The 17,045-nt window shown below is 39.8% G+C and overlaps 1 protein-coding gene across 1 annotated transcript; it reads right to left on the bottom strand.

Moving 5' to 3' along the window:
• Nucleotides 1-938: 938 nt before the first annotated feature.
• Nucleotides 939-10,450, bottom strand: gmpr (guanosine monophosphate reductase). Its single transcript, XM_042436621.1, has 9 exons — nt 9,983-10,450; nt 6,814-6,933; nt 6,184-6,267; nt 5,882-6,055; nt 5,727-5,808; nt 4,975-5,081; nt 4,329-4,371; nt 4,052-4,211; nt 939-3,936 (listed from the first exon to the last, which is right to left on the bottom strand). The coding sequence occupies exons 1-9, from the start codon at nt 10,067-10,069 to the stop codon at nt 3,756-3,758; spliced, it is 1,038 nt and encodes a 345-aa protein (XP_042292555.1). The 5' UTR covers nt 10,070-10,450; the 3' UTR covers nt 939-3,755.
• Between the last annotated feature and the right edge of the window lie 6,595 nt (nt 10,451-17,045).

Genomic DNA, 17,045 nt, shown 5'->3' with positions numbered 1-17,045 from the left:
AAATAAAATGAATGTTGGTGTGTGAGCTTTGACTTTTCGATCAGAAAAAAAGGCATGTGTGCTCTTTGTTTCTTGATGTTTGTACTTTCATTTTGCAAAAAGGATGTGTTTTTTTGGCACTTTGTTATGTTTTAAAAGTGAACAGAATTCGATCAGGATTCCTTTTTTTTTTCATTCTTTTTTTTTTTTTTTTGTATGACGTCTCGTCAATGTCCATAGCGCTGGATAACCAACTCAGGCAGAAAGAAAAAAAAAAAAACTTGTAGACGCCCTCTTAACAGTTTAGTTTCACCCCAATCAATTTACAATGTGGGCTGTTTGATATGGGTTATAAGATATGTAAATTTATTACATATAATTTGATATGATTGACAAATGTCATTATTGACAATTAACTATGAATTATTATTATGATATTGTGTGTATTATGCTGGAGATGGCTTGGATTATTCTTCAGTGTACTCAACGTCTTTGGTCTGCCACTCTGTGCAAGGCGACAAACACTTCAGCAGGGGACAGGCTGCACGGTTTGTGACCTCTGACCCTGCCCACTGCCACGGAGGGGATGGATCTGTCAGCTGTGGCTCAGCTGATTCCTCCCCCTGTTCTGAACACTCAGCCCTGAGGCTAGCAACCAGTCTGTGTAGATGTTTCTCTGCTAACCTGTGACACCCAAGTACTGAACTGAAACTTACTGGCCCGTGAGAGGCTGGCAGAGAACTGGACATCAGCACAGACCTGCGAGGACAGTTTGGCCTGCAGGGGGCCGCAGCAGTTCCCAGCCAACTTGTTTGTACTATATTGTACTCACCAAGTCCCTGTGTCTCACCACCCCTTTCCTCTATAGCAACGGAGAAACCCTGTTGGTGTATGTATTTGACATCTGTACAAATGCACCTCTTTGAAAAAGAAAATGAAACCTTGACATATCTGGAATAAACGGGCAACTTGTGTTTTTATTTGAATAGCAACACTAGCCAGCACTTCCTATAAGGTATTTCACCTGTTTTAAATGACACAACACCACACTTTTAGGTGATATAGAAACTTGGACAACACAAACATTGCATTTCAAAACTGTATCCCTCAGTAGTTGTGACATCATGAGTCAGAAACTAAGCAGACAATAACTCCCTCTAGTGTATGATCGTCTGCATGACATCCCCATTACTCCAGTAGTTCTCAGTTGTTAAAAAAAAAAAAAAAAAAAACATCTCTTAGGTCATGAGAGTTCATGAGTTTCAGCCGTCTTTGACAACTTCGCTCTGCTCTCAACTCATGAATGTCACACAAATACAGTGCAAGGAGCTATTGTCATTTTAAAGGGTAGAATTGGAATATGATAAAGATTCAGTAGATATTTTAAAACAAGTCCTATGAGTCTACAGTCATGCTAGCCGCTCTGTGAAGCTGCTCTTAAACACAGCAGTGCTTTGAGCTAAACATGCTCACCATGACAATGCTAACATGTTGAAGTTTAACAGTATATTTACCCGGTTCACCTTATTACTTTAGCCTCTTAGCATGCAAGCACCGGAGGAAATGTCACATAATCACCAAAATTAAAATGAGTTATCATCTGGGGATCATGAATGTCTGTACCGAATTTTGTGCCAATCCATAAAGTAGATGTTGAAATATTTAACAGGATAAGTGAAAACTTCTACCAGTTGTTGGTGCTAGAGCAAAAGTCAGGGGATCACCTTAGTTGGTAGGATTTATCCCCTGGGACCCGTTAATGTCTGTACAAAATTTCATGGTAATCCATGTAGAGATATTTCAGTTTGGACCAAAGTGGTGGACTGACAGACCGACATTGCCATGCTGAGAGCACGGCTAATTAAAAGAATCTTGATCGAACATCTTTAAAAGAAAAACTGAATAAGGATAAAGGGAGACTGACAGCATATTACATTTTTCGTGACAAAATACATCTGATATCAGTGACTTGAGTACTAGAAAGCAGCACATCTGTGTTTTTTTTTTAGAAATCCCCAAAGATAGAGAGAAGAGAGAGAAACAAAGATAATGTAATAGTTGATTGGTTCATGTAGGGGACACCTCTTATGGTTCGCCCTGTGGAGAGGCGAAAGTGGAGGGTCAGCAGGAGCAGCACATCCAGACCTGCTAGTGCTTCAGTATCTTACTCAAGAACACTTCCCACCACCTGTGCAAAAATATATATTAGGTAACATCTAACACATTGTGCGCAACACCTAAATGACAAGGGAGAGATGACACTCAAATACTGTATTTTTTATGTGACCTAAGTTCCATCAAACTATTTTTTTTCTATTTGTGCTTGTTCTCCCTCGTGGCTTGTTAGATGCTCATCACCACCTCTTGCTGTCAAAGGAAGTGGCAGCGATGCCGGTGCTGGCTGTCACAAACACGTGGGAGAGTCTTTTTTTGGGGATTATCCTCAGGTAAATGATGTAATAGCACAGCAGGGAACTACATGGTGTTAACTCCAAGATAGTTTTCTCAGAGGATGGATAGCAACTTTGTCTTGCATTCTTCTAAGATCAATGAACATGAAAAAAGTTGAAATAAAAAAAACAAAACTAACATGCATTTTCTCATCCAGAAAGAGGAACCAGACTCCATTTTCTGTCTTCATTGCAATATACAACGAAACTGTGTACATTTAGTGCAGCTTTTCTCGTGTATTTTAGGTTAGAGTTTTAATTTAATACTGTTTAATTATATCATTGCTACCCATAATGTTTCCCTGAAGATCTGTGTTTGAAGTACTGAGAGCAGCTCCTCAGTGCAGTGGAAGCCGCAGATCTTGAGACACCCTTGATTCGAAATGTCAGGCGCAATGGTATCAGTGACTCAGATGTGACAATTTTACATGTACAGAAAGGTAAACCGAGTCTCTCTCAAGCACATAAAATGTTTGTAATATATGAATCCAGAGGCCGTCATGTTCATTTGGCTCAGGAATCTTCCTGACGTACCCAAAACAAACACACACACCATATAAGAAAAGATCCGCATTTCGTTGTTTGCTGTTTTGAATATGATTGGCACACCTTCACAGAACGATCAGCACCACTGGGTAAATTAGCAGAGGGTCCTGCATGCAGTTTATTGCAACATAATTTCTCCAGTGACACTTAAAGGGTGAAGTCCCTGGTTCTTGCATATTGATTTGCACATTCACTCCAAATAACAGTTCAGCAGAGTAGTTTACCCAAAATGATCTTAGCACTAGTATCAGCCTTCTCCCGCTGAGTGTGTTTACATGGGATGTGCTTCATACAGCTCACATTCTTGATATGCTGTTAGTGTTGAAATACACAAGTTAAGAGTATTCTGAAAGATCAGATCTGAGGTACACAAGCCTCAGTAGTCTGGCTCTCTCATTCCCATTTCCTAAAATTGTGTAGGATTTATCCGGGATTTAAGTAGAACAGGATATCTACTCATGCCCATTCAAAATCTGAATAATACATTGAATGCATTATGTGTCTGTAGCATGTAAACACACTTGCTGTAGGATAAAGTTGACCGGAGTGCTGCGATGCCTTTGGGAGTTTGTTTCAAGTCAAACTTGAGTTTATTTTTAATCACAATCTGCAGGAAACTAACAGCTTTCTGACAGCAGATATCCTGAGAGAAACAGATTGTGTGATGGTGTTAAAGTGTATGTGTGTGTTTGTGTGTCTTCCCTTACCGTCAATACACAATGCATATTATGCAGTCTGTGTAAGTGTGTGTGCATGTGTGAACCCCCCTTCCCCTCTTCACTAAGCGAACATGTGACTGGACTGTTGCGTGACGCGAATGAAGGTGGTTCTCCTGCTCAGCTCTTTGAGCTTTGCGGCTCCCACGTAGGTGCAGGTGGAGCGGAGGCCCCCCAACACGTCACGGATGGTGTTCTCAACATCTCCTTTGTAGGGAACTTCCACTGTCCTCCCCTCAGACGCCCTGAAGATAGAATAGAAAGAATAGAAGTCCTTAGAAGCATACTTGGTGGGACTGATGTAACCACATTTATAAACTCATCACAGTTGTTACATATCTACTAAAATCAGCCTCTCACCTATACTCAGCAACTCCACCCACATACTTCTTCATGGCTGTGTCAGAGCTCATGCCATAGAAGAGTTTGACCTTTTTGCCGTTCTTCTCTATGACCTCCCCGGAGCACTGGTCATGCCCTGCGAGCATTCCTCCCATCATCACAAAGTCAGCTCCGGCACCTGTGGGGCAAAGGAGGAGGCACAGTGGTGAGTACTGCACAATCAAATATGACCCAATATAATACGTGACTTATGTCAGTATGAAAACAACAAAAAATGGGTGGGTTGAATACCTACCAAAGGCCTTCGCTACATCTCCTGGGCAACTGCAGCCACCATCCTGAACAGAGAGATAATTCAAATCACCATATGCCGAGGTCAAGTACTCTTTGGTGTTAATTCAAGCAGCATTTGAGGACTGAGGATGCCCTCTACTGGCTGCACCCCAGTATCATCATTGTCAAGACTATATTAGAAAAAAGCAGAACTTTTATGCAACTGAATGACTGTAATTCTGTTGAATTTTCCTGCAGCTCAGCTCAGCTTAAAATAAATACTGTTCACTCACTTCATTGTGTTTGAGCAGATAAAATCTTACCTCAAACCTCGAAACAATTATTACTCAATCATGCTGATCTACACTATAGATTAGGTAAGGAAGGTAGGTAGTTCCCTATCCTGTACATGAATGGCTTCACATGAAACAAGCAAATGTTCTCTTTGAAGTGCAAAATAACTCAATGCAAACTATATTGATGTACTTCTTTGTTATTTTTATTCCAACATCCTGCATATTTAGAATATATTTTGCATGATAATCCAATACCTCTGTATCTAACTTGATCACAGTGAATTACTTCTTTGTTGGACTGATGCCCACAAAACCCTTTGTGTGTTCCAATCTACATATGTAGTTATGTTTTGTTCAGTGATGTGGACTTACAGAGATAATGTGTCCTTTGAGTCCGTGGGCTGAGTCTGCACACTCTATAACAGCACTGAGTTGTGGGTAGCCTACTCCTGTCTTGATCCTTGTCGTGCACACAGACCCTGTAACACACAGTTCACAGTGTACACTTTAGAAAGATCAATCTTCATGTACCATCTCCGTCTGTGTTTAATTGCTGCTGCTGTAACTACAGGAACCTGCTGTCTTTCCTGAGTTGTCAGGTCAAGTGGCTATTCTATAGTCAGGAAGTAGAGACCCAACAATTCAGATAATTTAATATAAATACGTATATGCCAGGCTACTGAGAGATTTAACAACCAATAAAGGAAGTGACACTAAAGGTCACTGGGATCCACAGTTGTAAATTTAAAATGGTTTGCTAAATACATGCTGCATAAACAAAGAATAATTCACTGGTAATAAAACCCTGTTGTAATTCAAATCCTGCAAACAGAACATGTAGTTAGTGGCGCCGTAGCGTAAAAAATACACACACACTAAATGTACAGTAAGAGGCACTTTATGAGTCTATAAAGTGAAAACTACAAGCAGTTAAACTTTGCTGTAGCCTTCCTGGCCTTTGTGTGTTTGCCTGACCTGTCTGCCTGTCTGTCTGTCTGTCTCCTCGCCTCTCTCAGTTGTGTCTGTGCTTGTATGTGCTGACTGCACAGTTTCTGTGTTGACTTTGAGGGAGCACACTCCTCAGACCTATTCACAAACACACTCAGACAGTCGCACCCACCCACCTGGTCCGATGCCCACTTTGATGATGTCAGCTCCGGAGAGGATGAGCTCCTCCACCATCTCCCCTGTTACCACGTTACCGGCCTGCAATGAGACAATCGTAAGATACAATACATCCATACAGTTGCCAGCCGGTGTCCTGAACTATCTTTCTTACCATGATGGTGTGTTTGGGGAACTTTTCTCTGACCGTCTTGACAAACTCCACAAAGTACTCAGAGTAGCCGTTGGCCACATCCAGACAGATGTACTTGAGGGCAGGGATGGCTTCCAAGATGGCACACAGCTTCTCCAGATCTGCTTTGCCACTGCCTGAGCTGGCAGCTACATGCTGTGGGGAAAGTCACAAGGCCGTACTTTAATGCCTTTATAAATAAAAATGTCAAAGTTTGTAATTATGTTCTTGCTGATAAAGAGGAACAACCTAAAAAGAAAGAAAGGAAAGATGAATGTTGTTACCTCTAAGCATTCTGGATGGTTAGCAGCAAAGTTTTTCCAGTCTTCTACAGTGTAGTGTTTATGAATGGCTGTGAAGAGGGTGTGCTAAAAAGAGAGCCAGGGAGAGAAAAAGACAGGATTTTGTTGGCAGCTCGATGCGAAACGAATTCCACAAACATAAAAATCCACATTTTTATTTTTGACAAATTATTTGCAGCACTCCTTTCTAAATTCATCATACTTTCCCCTCTTCAGTTTTGTTTCAAAGTTTGTCTTCAAGTTTCACATGCAAGAAAACAACAGGCTGTCAGGTTGAGGAGTAAATCATTCAGTTCATAACTGATGATTAAAAGATTACAGACACTTTGATTTTCTAAGTCAACCTTGGCTGTTACAAAAAAAAAAGAAGAAGTAACATCCCAGAAGCAAGCAGATGTCTGACTGCTTCTAGGACAAGGTCGTTAAATTCATGTTTTTCCCCAAGACTCACCACAGCATCTTGGTTTTTGTTTTGTGATTCTATGTCAAATCCTTCCAAAGAAATCTCAGTGGAGGGACACACACAGAGATCTTTGGCAGGGACCCACAGACAAAATGCACAAACACAGTGCTGCTTCTATTTATTTTTCATTCATTAAGTTGTTAACTCACTTTGCTGAGGACCTGTGCCATCTCAAATGTTCCTGTGGTGTCCATGTTGGCAGCGATGATGGGGATGCCGGTGTAGGTCTGTTTGGAGTTGCGGAATGTGAAGGTCCTCTGAAGGTCCACCTGAGGGTGAAGAGAAATTGGAAATTTGTTTAAGGGATATTAATTATGGCCTACTGGGGAAGTGGAAAGAAATTGTGACTCTGGCTATGATTTTTTTTTTCTCTGAAGTTGCCTGAAGGACACTAATGATTTTCTTAGAAATGTGAGCAGCTCATGTGGCTCATGTTCTGAGTCTGTGTGGTCATTGTGGGAAGGCACTAAATCATTTAGATCAGATAGCTAGCTAAGCCAGTGCTGCTGTAATGTGATAAGCCACATGAAACAAGCAGTGCTCATTGTAACACACTATCTGTACCCTTTACAGGAAAGTATTTATCTGTACTCATGATGCAAGGCATTTCTTTTCAAAAACAACATCTGCAATAAATAAATCTTATTGCAATCACTTTACATAATCCAGTAACCACTCAAGTGTCAGCTACTCAGTACAAGTGGAGTTCACACATACAAGTTTTAAAGCAACACAAGGTAATTTTTGAAAGAGGAAATATCACATTCTTCTTCTTACAAATAAAAAGTTGAATGCATAAGCAATAAAACAGCTGTGGTCAGTTAAATACACTCAGGGGTTTTACTGGTACAGCCTTATTTGGTCTGGTATGACCACTAGCTTATGGTGGCTAATGCTAACTAACATTAGCTAACTTAACTGAGTCAGTATAGTGACTTTATGATTCTTTAGGACTCTACGGTTACACTACATTTACCAAAAAACATTTAGAGAAAGTAAATGTTGTCAACATGCCCCGAGACCTCAATATTTCAAATTATTATGCTAAATTGGAAACACATATTACAGGAATTGTAAGATGTATGGAAGGTTATTTTCAGTATGTTTACACATACAAGGAATTTGACTCTGGTTTATTGGCTCTCAGTGTACTTACATACACCACAACAATCTTCAGAAAGATACACAAGGAATGTCTCTGATAGGCTATATGAAGAGGGATATAAATGTTTGAGACATAATTCAAGCCATCAAAATGACTCCCTTTATTTAATAGTTTCAGAGTGTTGAATGCTTTTGTTGAGTAGAGCAAAGACATCCATTATGCAAAACTACTTCAGCTGTGAAAACAGGCTAACAGCATAAAGTGTGCCATAACCTTCACGGAGAAATGATTTTCAGAGCCACAGCAAAAATGAGGCTATAACTCATAGGCGGGAGAAAGAGGAAAGTAGTGACAGAAGTATGGATAAGAAGGGAGGGAGGAGCGTCCAGTCTGGCGTATCCATTTTCTTGCTGCAGCAAATCAATAAAGGCCTCTTCTTAAAGCACAATGACTCAGCAGAATTTCCCAGTCTAGTCACCAGTAAATCATGACACGTGTATGACACCAGCATCCAGCATGCAACCTCAGTTATATAGCATTGCTGTGCTTTATGCTATGGATTTTATGACCATTTAAAGTAACAGAATCAATAAAACATCAGTCATCTAGATGTAGCTGACTCAGATCTGATGTGATTGCATCTGCAAAAAAGCTAAAAATCCACATTGAATGGACATGTTTATGCTAAATTGTGGTGCATCAGTACTTCAATATCGACACAGCCTTGATGTAGGGTAAATTTAGCTTTGGCAGGTGGATTTCTGTTCATGTTAAATGCAGCAATAATTCAAACAAGAGCAGTCAGAACGTCAACAGATGGATGCTTGTGGAGTACACGGGCCACCGGTTTTGGCTGCAGTGTTTTGGCTTGCTGCAATGAAGTCATGTTTTGTAGATTATAGGCCTCTGAAATAATTTATAATTTTAGATGTTTCTCTTAGGCTGCATGAAAAACCAGGACATTTAACTGAAAAGTTTGAATGAAAGAAGTCACAGCAGGAAAAGAGGATTTGATAGAAAGTTCAGAAAAAGTAGAATTGGTATTTACTACACTCAGTACACATCAGTGCATGCCCCAGTGCCAAGTAACCTCTGTGATATATATATATATATATATATGTGTGTGTGTGTGTGTGTGTGTGTGTGTGTGTGTGTGTGTATATATATGTATGTATGTATATGTCATATAAATATGTGTCATATATACATATACATATGTATATATATAGATATACATATATATATATGTCTTATGTTATCCTGATATCTCTGTGGCATATGGAATGTGTTCTGGTTGGCTGTATCACACAGTCCTATTTTTAAACAGGTTTTCTGAGAAGTCTCCTGTGTCTCATGTTGCTTGCCACCCCTCAGGAGCCAACTCTCTCCCACTTACACCCCAGATCTGGTGCCATCACACCAGTATCATGATTTTGGGTCGGTACCAGTACTCGATATAGTGACACATAGCAAAGTTGAGGAAGTTATAAGTACAAAACAACAAGAAGAGCATTGTGTTGTCCTAAAGAGCCAAATCAAGGGGTGCTGGACACATCTTGGCCTGTTTAACCTGCTTAAAATAATAATGATTGAGCAGATCAAGTCAATTTGGATAAAAAATCTACCTTTTCTTAATCTCTGACTCTTCTCTTTTTCTTTTGTTGTTCTCTCTGTTATTGGTTATAGTGCCTGTCTGTGACAGGCTAGCCTTGTTTTCTGTCACCTTTAAGAAGGTCACTCCACTGTTACATGCTCATTCAGGCTAGTTTCTTTTTTGCTCAGTGAAGTACAAAGGCAGTCCATAACTACTGGCTAACACAAAACAAGACAATAAGAAGAGACATAAATATTCATATAAACATTCTTATAAGATTATGGGGGTTAATAAATGTCACTGCTGTTGTTATTCTGCAAGTAAATATATCGATTATTCATCTTAAATCATGTTGTATCTTCATTTTAAATCAGTGTAGCAAACAGAGTTAAAGGGCCCTAAAATGCTGTCCCCCCCACCTCCCACCCCCATGTTTAAATAGTTAACATATCGCTATTACGTCACCCACCATAGAGGCGTAAACGTAAGCGTACTTCCTGAATGCAGCACTAAACAGATTATACTCCTCCTGAGAAGAACCCTGCTCTGATGGTTAATTTAACAGTAGCTGCAATACTTGGATCACATTATCAGAGTAGAAGCAATTAACAGCACCAACCTCTGAGCGACTCTTGAGGCTGCTCCTCTTGGGTCTGAAGAGGACATCTTTAAAGTCCAGCTTGAGGTCTGCATCTACTCGAGGCATCTTGGATGCCCAGAACACTGATGACCAGGATGAGGATGATAAGTAGGTGGAGGAGACTCCCTTGAGGAGGGCTGCAGCAGCAGTGGTGGTCGATGGTCCCAAGCTCCAACCACCAAACCCGAGCCTCCAGGCGGCCAGCGTATTTATAGAAAAGGGGGGCCCAGCCCAGCCCCGGCCCCCATGGCTTTATTTGGGCCTTGGCTCCCTCTCTCTCTCTCTTTCCCTCTTCCTCTCTATACCCCTTACTCTCTTCTCCCTCCACTCTCCTCCAGCGTTTTCTCTCTCCCCCCTCTCCTTCTGCAGAGTGGCAGGAGCAGCAGTGGCCAAGCTGGCAGGCTGTCCCAGCTGCTGACGCATACACACACACACACACAAACTCTTACACACACATACACAGACATGGTAGCACTGCAGTGGGTTGTGTGCTGCAGTGCTAAAGAGCACACCTGCTGTCCATTTGGGGCATTGCTTGGCAGAGAGGACAGAGGAAGGGAGGGACACAGCAAACAAAGAACAGAGGGTGAGAGACACAGAGGAAGAAAGACTAGAGCAGCAACACAGTAGTGGTGCTCACTCCTATCGCTTTAACAAGCAGACTAAAATGGAAGAAGTCATGAATTAGTCATGGCAGGAAGCGTGCAGTCAGGAAGAAAATGCTTTGTTGTTTCTTTGTACATTTGTTTTTCTATTTATCTTTCCTTGCTCTAGTGTGTCTTCTTTAAATTGCTAATGGATCAGTTGATCTGTCTTGAGTTTTGCTTGAGCATGATGATACTACTAAAGAAGAGAGGACTGAAATACTTTGCTTTAGTCTTACTCTAGAGTTTTACCCTTTAAGCAGCCAAAACTCTTGAATTCTTAAATTGACCTAATACAAATCTGAAACTTAAAAAATACACAAATAGAGAACAACCAGTGGCAAATACAAATTACAGCACACATGAGAGTCCTGAAAATGAATAATAAAGACATTGCTATTCAATACTGTTCATCATTTCACAGAAGAATCAATGAATGTATGAAAGGTCATAAGCAACTTTAAGTCAAATTATTTAGTATATTCTTAAGTATTTATATTCAGAAAATTCTACAGACATACTTTTGCATTGCATCAATTTCCTAGACTTGTTTTTAATACTGTACATGTGACTGTTAGTACAAAGTCAGGCCAGTAGATGTCAGCATAGTTGAAGAAAACAGCTGCTAAATAAAGACCAGCGTGAGCTCCAGGGTCAAAACTCTTGTTAAAGTGTTTCCTGGCAACAAGATGTTCCTTTGTGATATTTATGTGTCTATTTGTCACTTCCTTTACAGCACAGTTACGCTGTTTCTAACTGGAGTTTCTTTGTGTTCAGTCCATACAGGAAGCTGTTATTCCTGAAAGCATGAAAATTGCAAAAATTAACTTTTTTTCCCACACAAAGACACTCTCATTTCCTGCACTGCAAGCCTGTAACAAAGAAAGTAATATGTGGCAAAGCAAACTGTCTTGAATGGAAGACCATTAAGTTGACTGATTTGCATTTGACACGAAAGTTAAAAACTGCTACACAACATAAAGACAGAAAATAGAAAAAAAGAATGGACTGTAATCATGATTTGCACAGGGCTTACAGATGTCATGACTGTATGCATCATTACCATGTAACTGATAAGATTAGAGTAATCCTCATCTATAGGTAAAGCAGCTGCAGTTATAAACCTACTGCTCTTTAACCCCAAGTGCACGTCACACTAAACTGCATTGATAAGAGGGTGCTGAATAAGGGCACCCTTTTAAGGCAATAAAACTGATAAGAAAAGAACGGTTTGGCTTCAACTCAGTGTACACCATGTATCCTGTGTCAGCTTGCTACGGTAACAGCGGTAACAGCTGGAGTCTTAGGTGTTCATCTGAGTTATAGGCTGTTGCAGGAAGTAGGTGAAAGTGCAACCAGCAGCCATTGCTGTATGTTCATGCAGGTTTTACTGCATGTATGGCATGTGTCACCCTCACTGTGGGAGCATATAAAAAGTACCTGTGATGTTTCAGTAAACATAGGCCTACTGCTACTGTACATGAGAATCTCCCCTACATGGGTTGTTACATTTCTCATCACACTCATCACACTCATACACCCACAGCTCAATACTTGCAAAACTAATAATATTCCTATCAGTGTCCGCTTTACTTTGTGATAAGTGCTAATTGACAAATGTAAGCAAGCTAACATGCTGAACTGAGATGGTAAACATATTAAACATTATATCTGCTAAAGTTCAGCATGTTAGCATTGCTATTGTGAGCATATGTTGTCATACACAATTGGCGGTGGGGTCTGGGGGTCATCCCCTAGAAAACAAATTGTAATTTAAACCAAATTTCCTACATTTCTACACCAACTAACCTTTTGGATTAAGTCAAGAAACAGCCTCCTGCATTAGTCTAGATTAGTAAAATTGAGGGTGCTATGAAAACCAGGAACCAAGAACAGTATATAATTGGGGGAATCAGGACAGGAAATGACTAATCTGAAGAATGGCATATTTGAAATACTATTAATAAAAACATTATGTAGCCTAAAATGGTAGAAGGTTGCAGGCTACAAGGCCATCTTCAAGGTTAAACAAGGACAAACAATCTATATAAATGAAATAGTCTTACAACACATCACAATATGATGTGGATAATTAACCCTGGTTAAACGATATTAAACCTGAGGGTTGCTATCCTCTATACTCAAAGGGCCATCTTCAAAGTCTAACAATTGCAACAGAATACAAACAATTTGAATGAATGAAATGGCTTCACAATCAAATTCCGATCCCATCTGTTCATTTTACACACAGATTCTAGTGGGAGCTGTTCTCAGTAGCACCACTAGCCGATGTAGTTGTAATGTTATACAGGAATGAATAATTATAACTTCAAAAGCAGATCATTTTTACCTACTATATCTCAAGTTAAGGAATATTTTAATGCACAACTCAGAAGGTAACTTTTGCTCCTCAAGACTTGAAGGCACCACAGACCTTACTGCAAACCCCTCTTAGAGTAAACTTGCACCTCTCATTTACTCTGTGTGAGAAAATAGGAAAATAATCATAATAATGAAAGGACAGTGCAGAGCAGCTAAATGAAAGGAGAGATTATTATACAGAGCGATGCATATATCATATTCAAAACTCATCCCATGCAAAATCTGACTACTGAAACTGAAACAAAAGCAAAGTAGTCTATGGAAATCTAAATAAGTCACTTTTCACTGCTGAGCATTTGATTCTGCTCTGTATGTCTGTCTTTCTCTCACTGCGCTGCCAGTCTGCTCCCAGCAATCATATCTTTTCACCTAATTATACTCTTTTCGGTACCAATCTAAATAGCTGTACTAGTACGTGTAGCACTTAATTCAGACTTAAGACTAGATATTTATTATTTGACAAAGAAACACATCTATGCCCTTAGTGTTATCTTTCTTAATTTTGAAACACATAATTAAGTCCATCACTTGTACTGAAGCTTACACTGTGCCTTTCTGTGTGTGTTTCTGAAAGTAGAAAATTGAAATACATAATTAATATAAAAAAAGACTTTAAAAAGACTCTTTTCATCTAACATTGGAGCCTCTTTTAGGTATACAGAGAGCATGTGAGGCCTCTTCAGTCTATATAAGCACTAGACTTCACCATAACATGCAAGTGGATGCGCTAATGACGACACTTAAATTCTTTGCATGGAGAACATAGTGTAGCCTGGCAGGCTGTTTACACTTATCTAAAACTTCCGTGAGAACACAGAGGCGTGCATGCATACACACACACACACCAGACGGTCTCAGTCGGGGGACATGGCTTTTGTCCCCAATTGCACAAGCTGTCTCCATTCAACTGGTCTGGTGTGTGTCCCTGAAAGTGACTTAAGTCATATCCACAGACACCCGACTGTCTCACCCTGTACATGCTGATACCAGCTGATGATACCATCAAGAGGAGGGCTCTGTTTGCTCAGAGGAAACATATCTCAAACACATTCAGAAGCGCATGTTTCCCTCGGCAGTGTGTGTCGCTGGGCCGAGCAGATGTGAAAACCACATGGCAGTGGGAGGGTAAAGTTGCTGTGAATCTTTGATCTTACAGTTCCTGGCACGAGTTGAAATGATAAGAACTTAAAAATTCTATTTGTTTTCTGTCTGAGTGGCTCAGGTAATGAAGATGAAGAAGAATCGCTTCCTTCGGGGAATTATGCACCGCTATGTGTTGTGAGATTTGAAGTGATGAACTCGCTATTTACATCTAGGAGACGAGCTCTGCAAGCGTGTTGCACTTCCTCTTTCTCAGTGGGCCCTGGCTTCTGAAGGGACTACACTTTAACAGACATGAGTGTAAAAATAACAATAACAAGCTGAAACTACACAGAAGTAGGTCACAGGGCATTCTGTGTTAACAAGACAGCATGGCAGTTGTTCAGAAAGACAGAGGCGTGGAGTAGACATTTTCACTTGTGGTACTGTTTTCCTATATCCTCTCCTCTCCCTGGTGCCTCTTGTGCACATTATATGACTCCATTTGGAATATACCCTGTAAATACCCAATATTTACAACTTATACTACTACTGGATTATTATTTATTTCCCCTTTCCTCAAAAATGCTCACTTGTTATTCCCTTCTTCCCCATAGTCTTGTTTTCTTGTTGTATACCTATAATTAAGTACATAGAACCAGTAATACCTGATTCATGCAACAAAATTACACTGTAAATCTCGGGCTGTATTATAAAGTGATACCTGAGTCAACTCTTGGCCAAGTAACCAAGTGAGTCATAAACATGGTAGTTGTTTTCATGAGAGAGACACACCAGGAAACATGACATTCACTCTCAACAATTGACTGTGAAGTATTTCAACATCGGTGGCAACAGTACAGACCTGTGGAAAACATCTCTGCCCGCGTTTGACAGTGGACGTAGAAGAATGTATTGTACAGGCCAACAAACACACACGGAGCCAACAGTGCAATTTACAGATCTGTTATGACATTAAGAGTTGATTGGGATTCATAAATGAAAACATTTACAACAGGGGATTTATTTAAAGGAAATGGCTTATACTTTCTTCATCATAACTATATTCTCCTTCCAGCCACTAATCATATCCCACCTGAAACGCCTTCCTGTGCCTCCAAACCTTCTACTTTAAATTATGCTGTTTTACACAACTGCAGCAGTAGTTTTAATTCAGAGAAACTCACTGTTCTGCTGCAGCTTTTCATCTAGATGTATACAATAACTCACATTATAGTTAGACATAATATGTTTAGACATGTCTATATGTTCTACTGATAAAAATATAACTGATAAGTGTTATTGACTAATGCTTTTGGCTACATCCACACTGTGAAAGGGAGATTTGATGTTTTTTTGGTTTTTTTTGTGAATATGTTTTGCCAGAACATTTAAAGACAGGACTGAATCTACTATGAGCTCCTGTGTTTTTTAAAAGGAGATTTTTTATGTTTTTATTTTGCGAAGCTGCCCTTTAATTGTTTCAACAAATTATTGAAAAGGCTGTAAATACCCCACGTGTCAGAGGCATTTTTATCTTAACAGGATTCCAGTGGAACATTAATATGCAACAGATTAAGCAAATCCAAACCACATTTTTCAGTGAAAAACTGCTAAGCCATTTCAGTTTTCTCTTCCTATTATTCTGTGACATTGGCTCTACACCGCGTCACCCACTGCAAAATCCACATTTCGTTGGAAATTTTTCAACAAAAGATTAATGCAGTTGTGTGTGGTGTTAGATATGTTTTGGATTAGTGGGGGGGAAAAAAACAAACAAAAAAACATTCTCTGTTGCATTTGAAAGAGCTTATGTCTCTATAGTCTTTCCATGTTTTTCAACTGCTTTCTTATTAAAAGCTTTTAAAAGTTTATCCAGCTTTTTCAAACTTCCTTAATGGTTTTCCTGTTTTTGCGTCAACTATATATCACTGGGTCAGGGCAAAGTAAGTGCAGAAGACATGACATGAGCACTTTGGCCCTGTTTCTAGTTTGTCCCTGCATGTGCATGCATGTGAATCTATGTCAAGGATGCAAACAAAGGAGTCTCTGCCATTGATCTTGATCACGACAACACGTGTCTCTATTGTGCCCCACTGTGTCCCATTTAAAACTGTTTTTCTATTTGGTTGAAGGTTAACTTTACAGTCAGATAGTGTTTTGTCTTTGATGCTACTTTGTTTTCTAACCTGCAGCACAACTGGTGTTCTGCATGGCTGACTATACTGTACGTCTCCCTGCTGTCAACAGTGTTCTTGGGGTTTAACAGCAGTGATGCCTGTGATTAAAAAAAAAGAGAGATAAAAGGAGAGAGGGAGGAAAACAGAGAAGCATCTCATCCAGAAGGTCAGGGAGGGGTTCAGAGAGAGGGATAAAGGCAGACTTATTAATTGTTGTTATACTTAACTCTCATTTCCATACTTTATAAAGACAGTCCAGTGTTGCTTGTCATTTCTCATTAACACAGAAGGCGTCTTTGTGCAACACACTGTGCTACTTTCAGCTCCTTTTCCTGGCCTGACAATGACAAATGACGTGTTGACCTTTCAGTGTATCATCCACCTGGAGTGCTGGAGCAGTGAAGACCAAAGTCATGGCAGCTATTCGCTCTATGCAACTTAACAGGTAACGACAATCTCAGCAAGTCTTATCTGAACCCTCTGGGCCTGGAATTTTCTGGATAACTTTGCTGTTTAAAACAAAGCAAAGTTTTAAAGTTTTCTCAGTAAATTTACTTCTTTGAACAGGGACCTGATATCCTAAGTTTCATGAGGGAGATCTTTTTGGTTTGGTTAACCTTTAAAAACCCTCATTATACATTATGTACAGTATTGCCTTAGTGTGGAGTATGGAGTTTGTGAGCAGTGCAGAGATTTACCCTTCCTTAATTTTCTAATATGAATGATTTTTTGAGGCCTGAAGAGGTGAAAGTAATC

The sequence above is a fragment of the Thunnus maccoyii genome, chromosome 15, assembly GCF_910596095.1.
Source record: "Thunnus maccoyii chromosome 15, fThuMac1.1, whole genome shotgun sequence".
Classification (NCBI taxonomy): domain Eukaryota; kingdom Metazoa; phylum Chordata; class Actinopteri; order Scombriformes; family Scombridae; genus Thunnus; species Thunnus maccoyii.
Note: the sequence above shows the minus strand (reverse complement) of the source record. Positions and strands in the feature narration are given on the sequence as shown.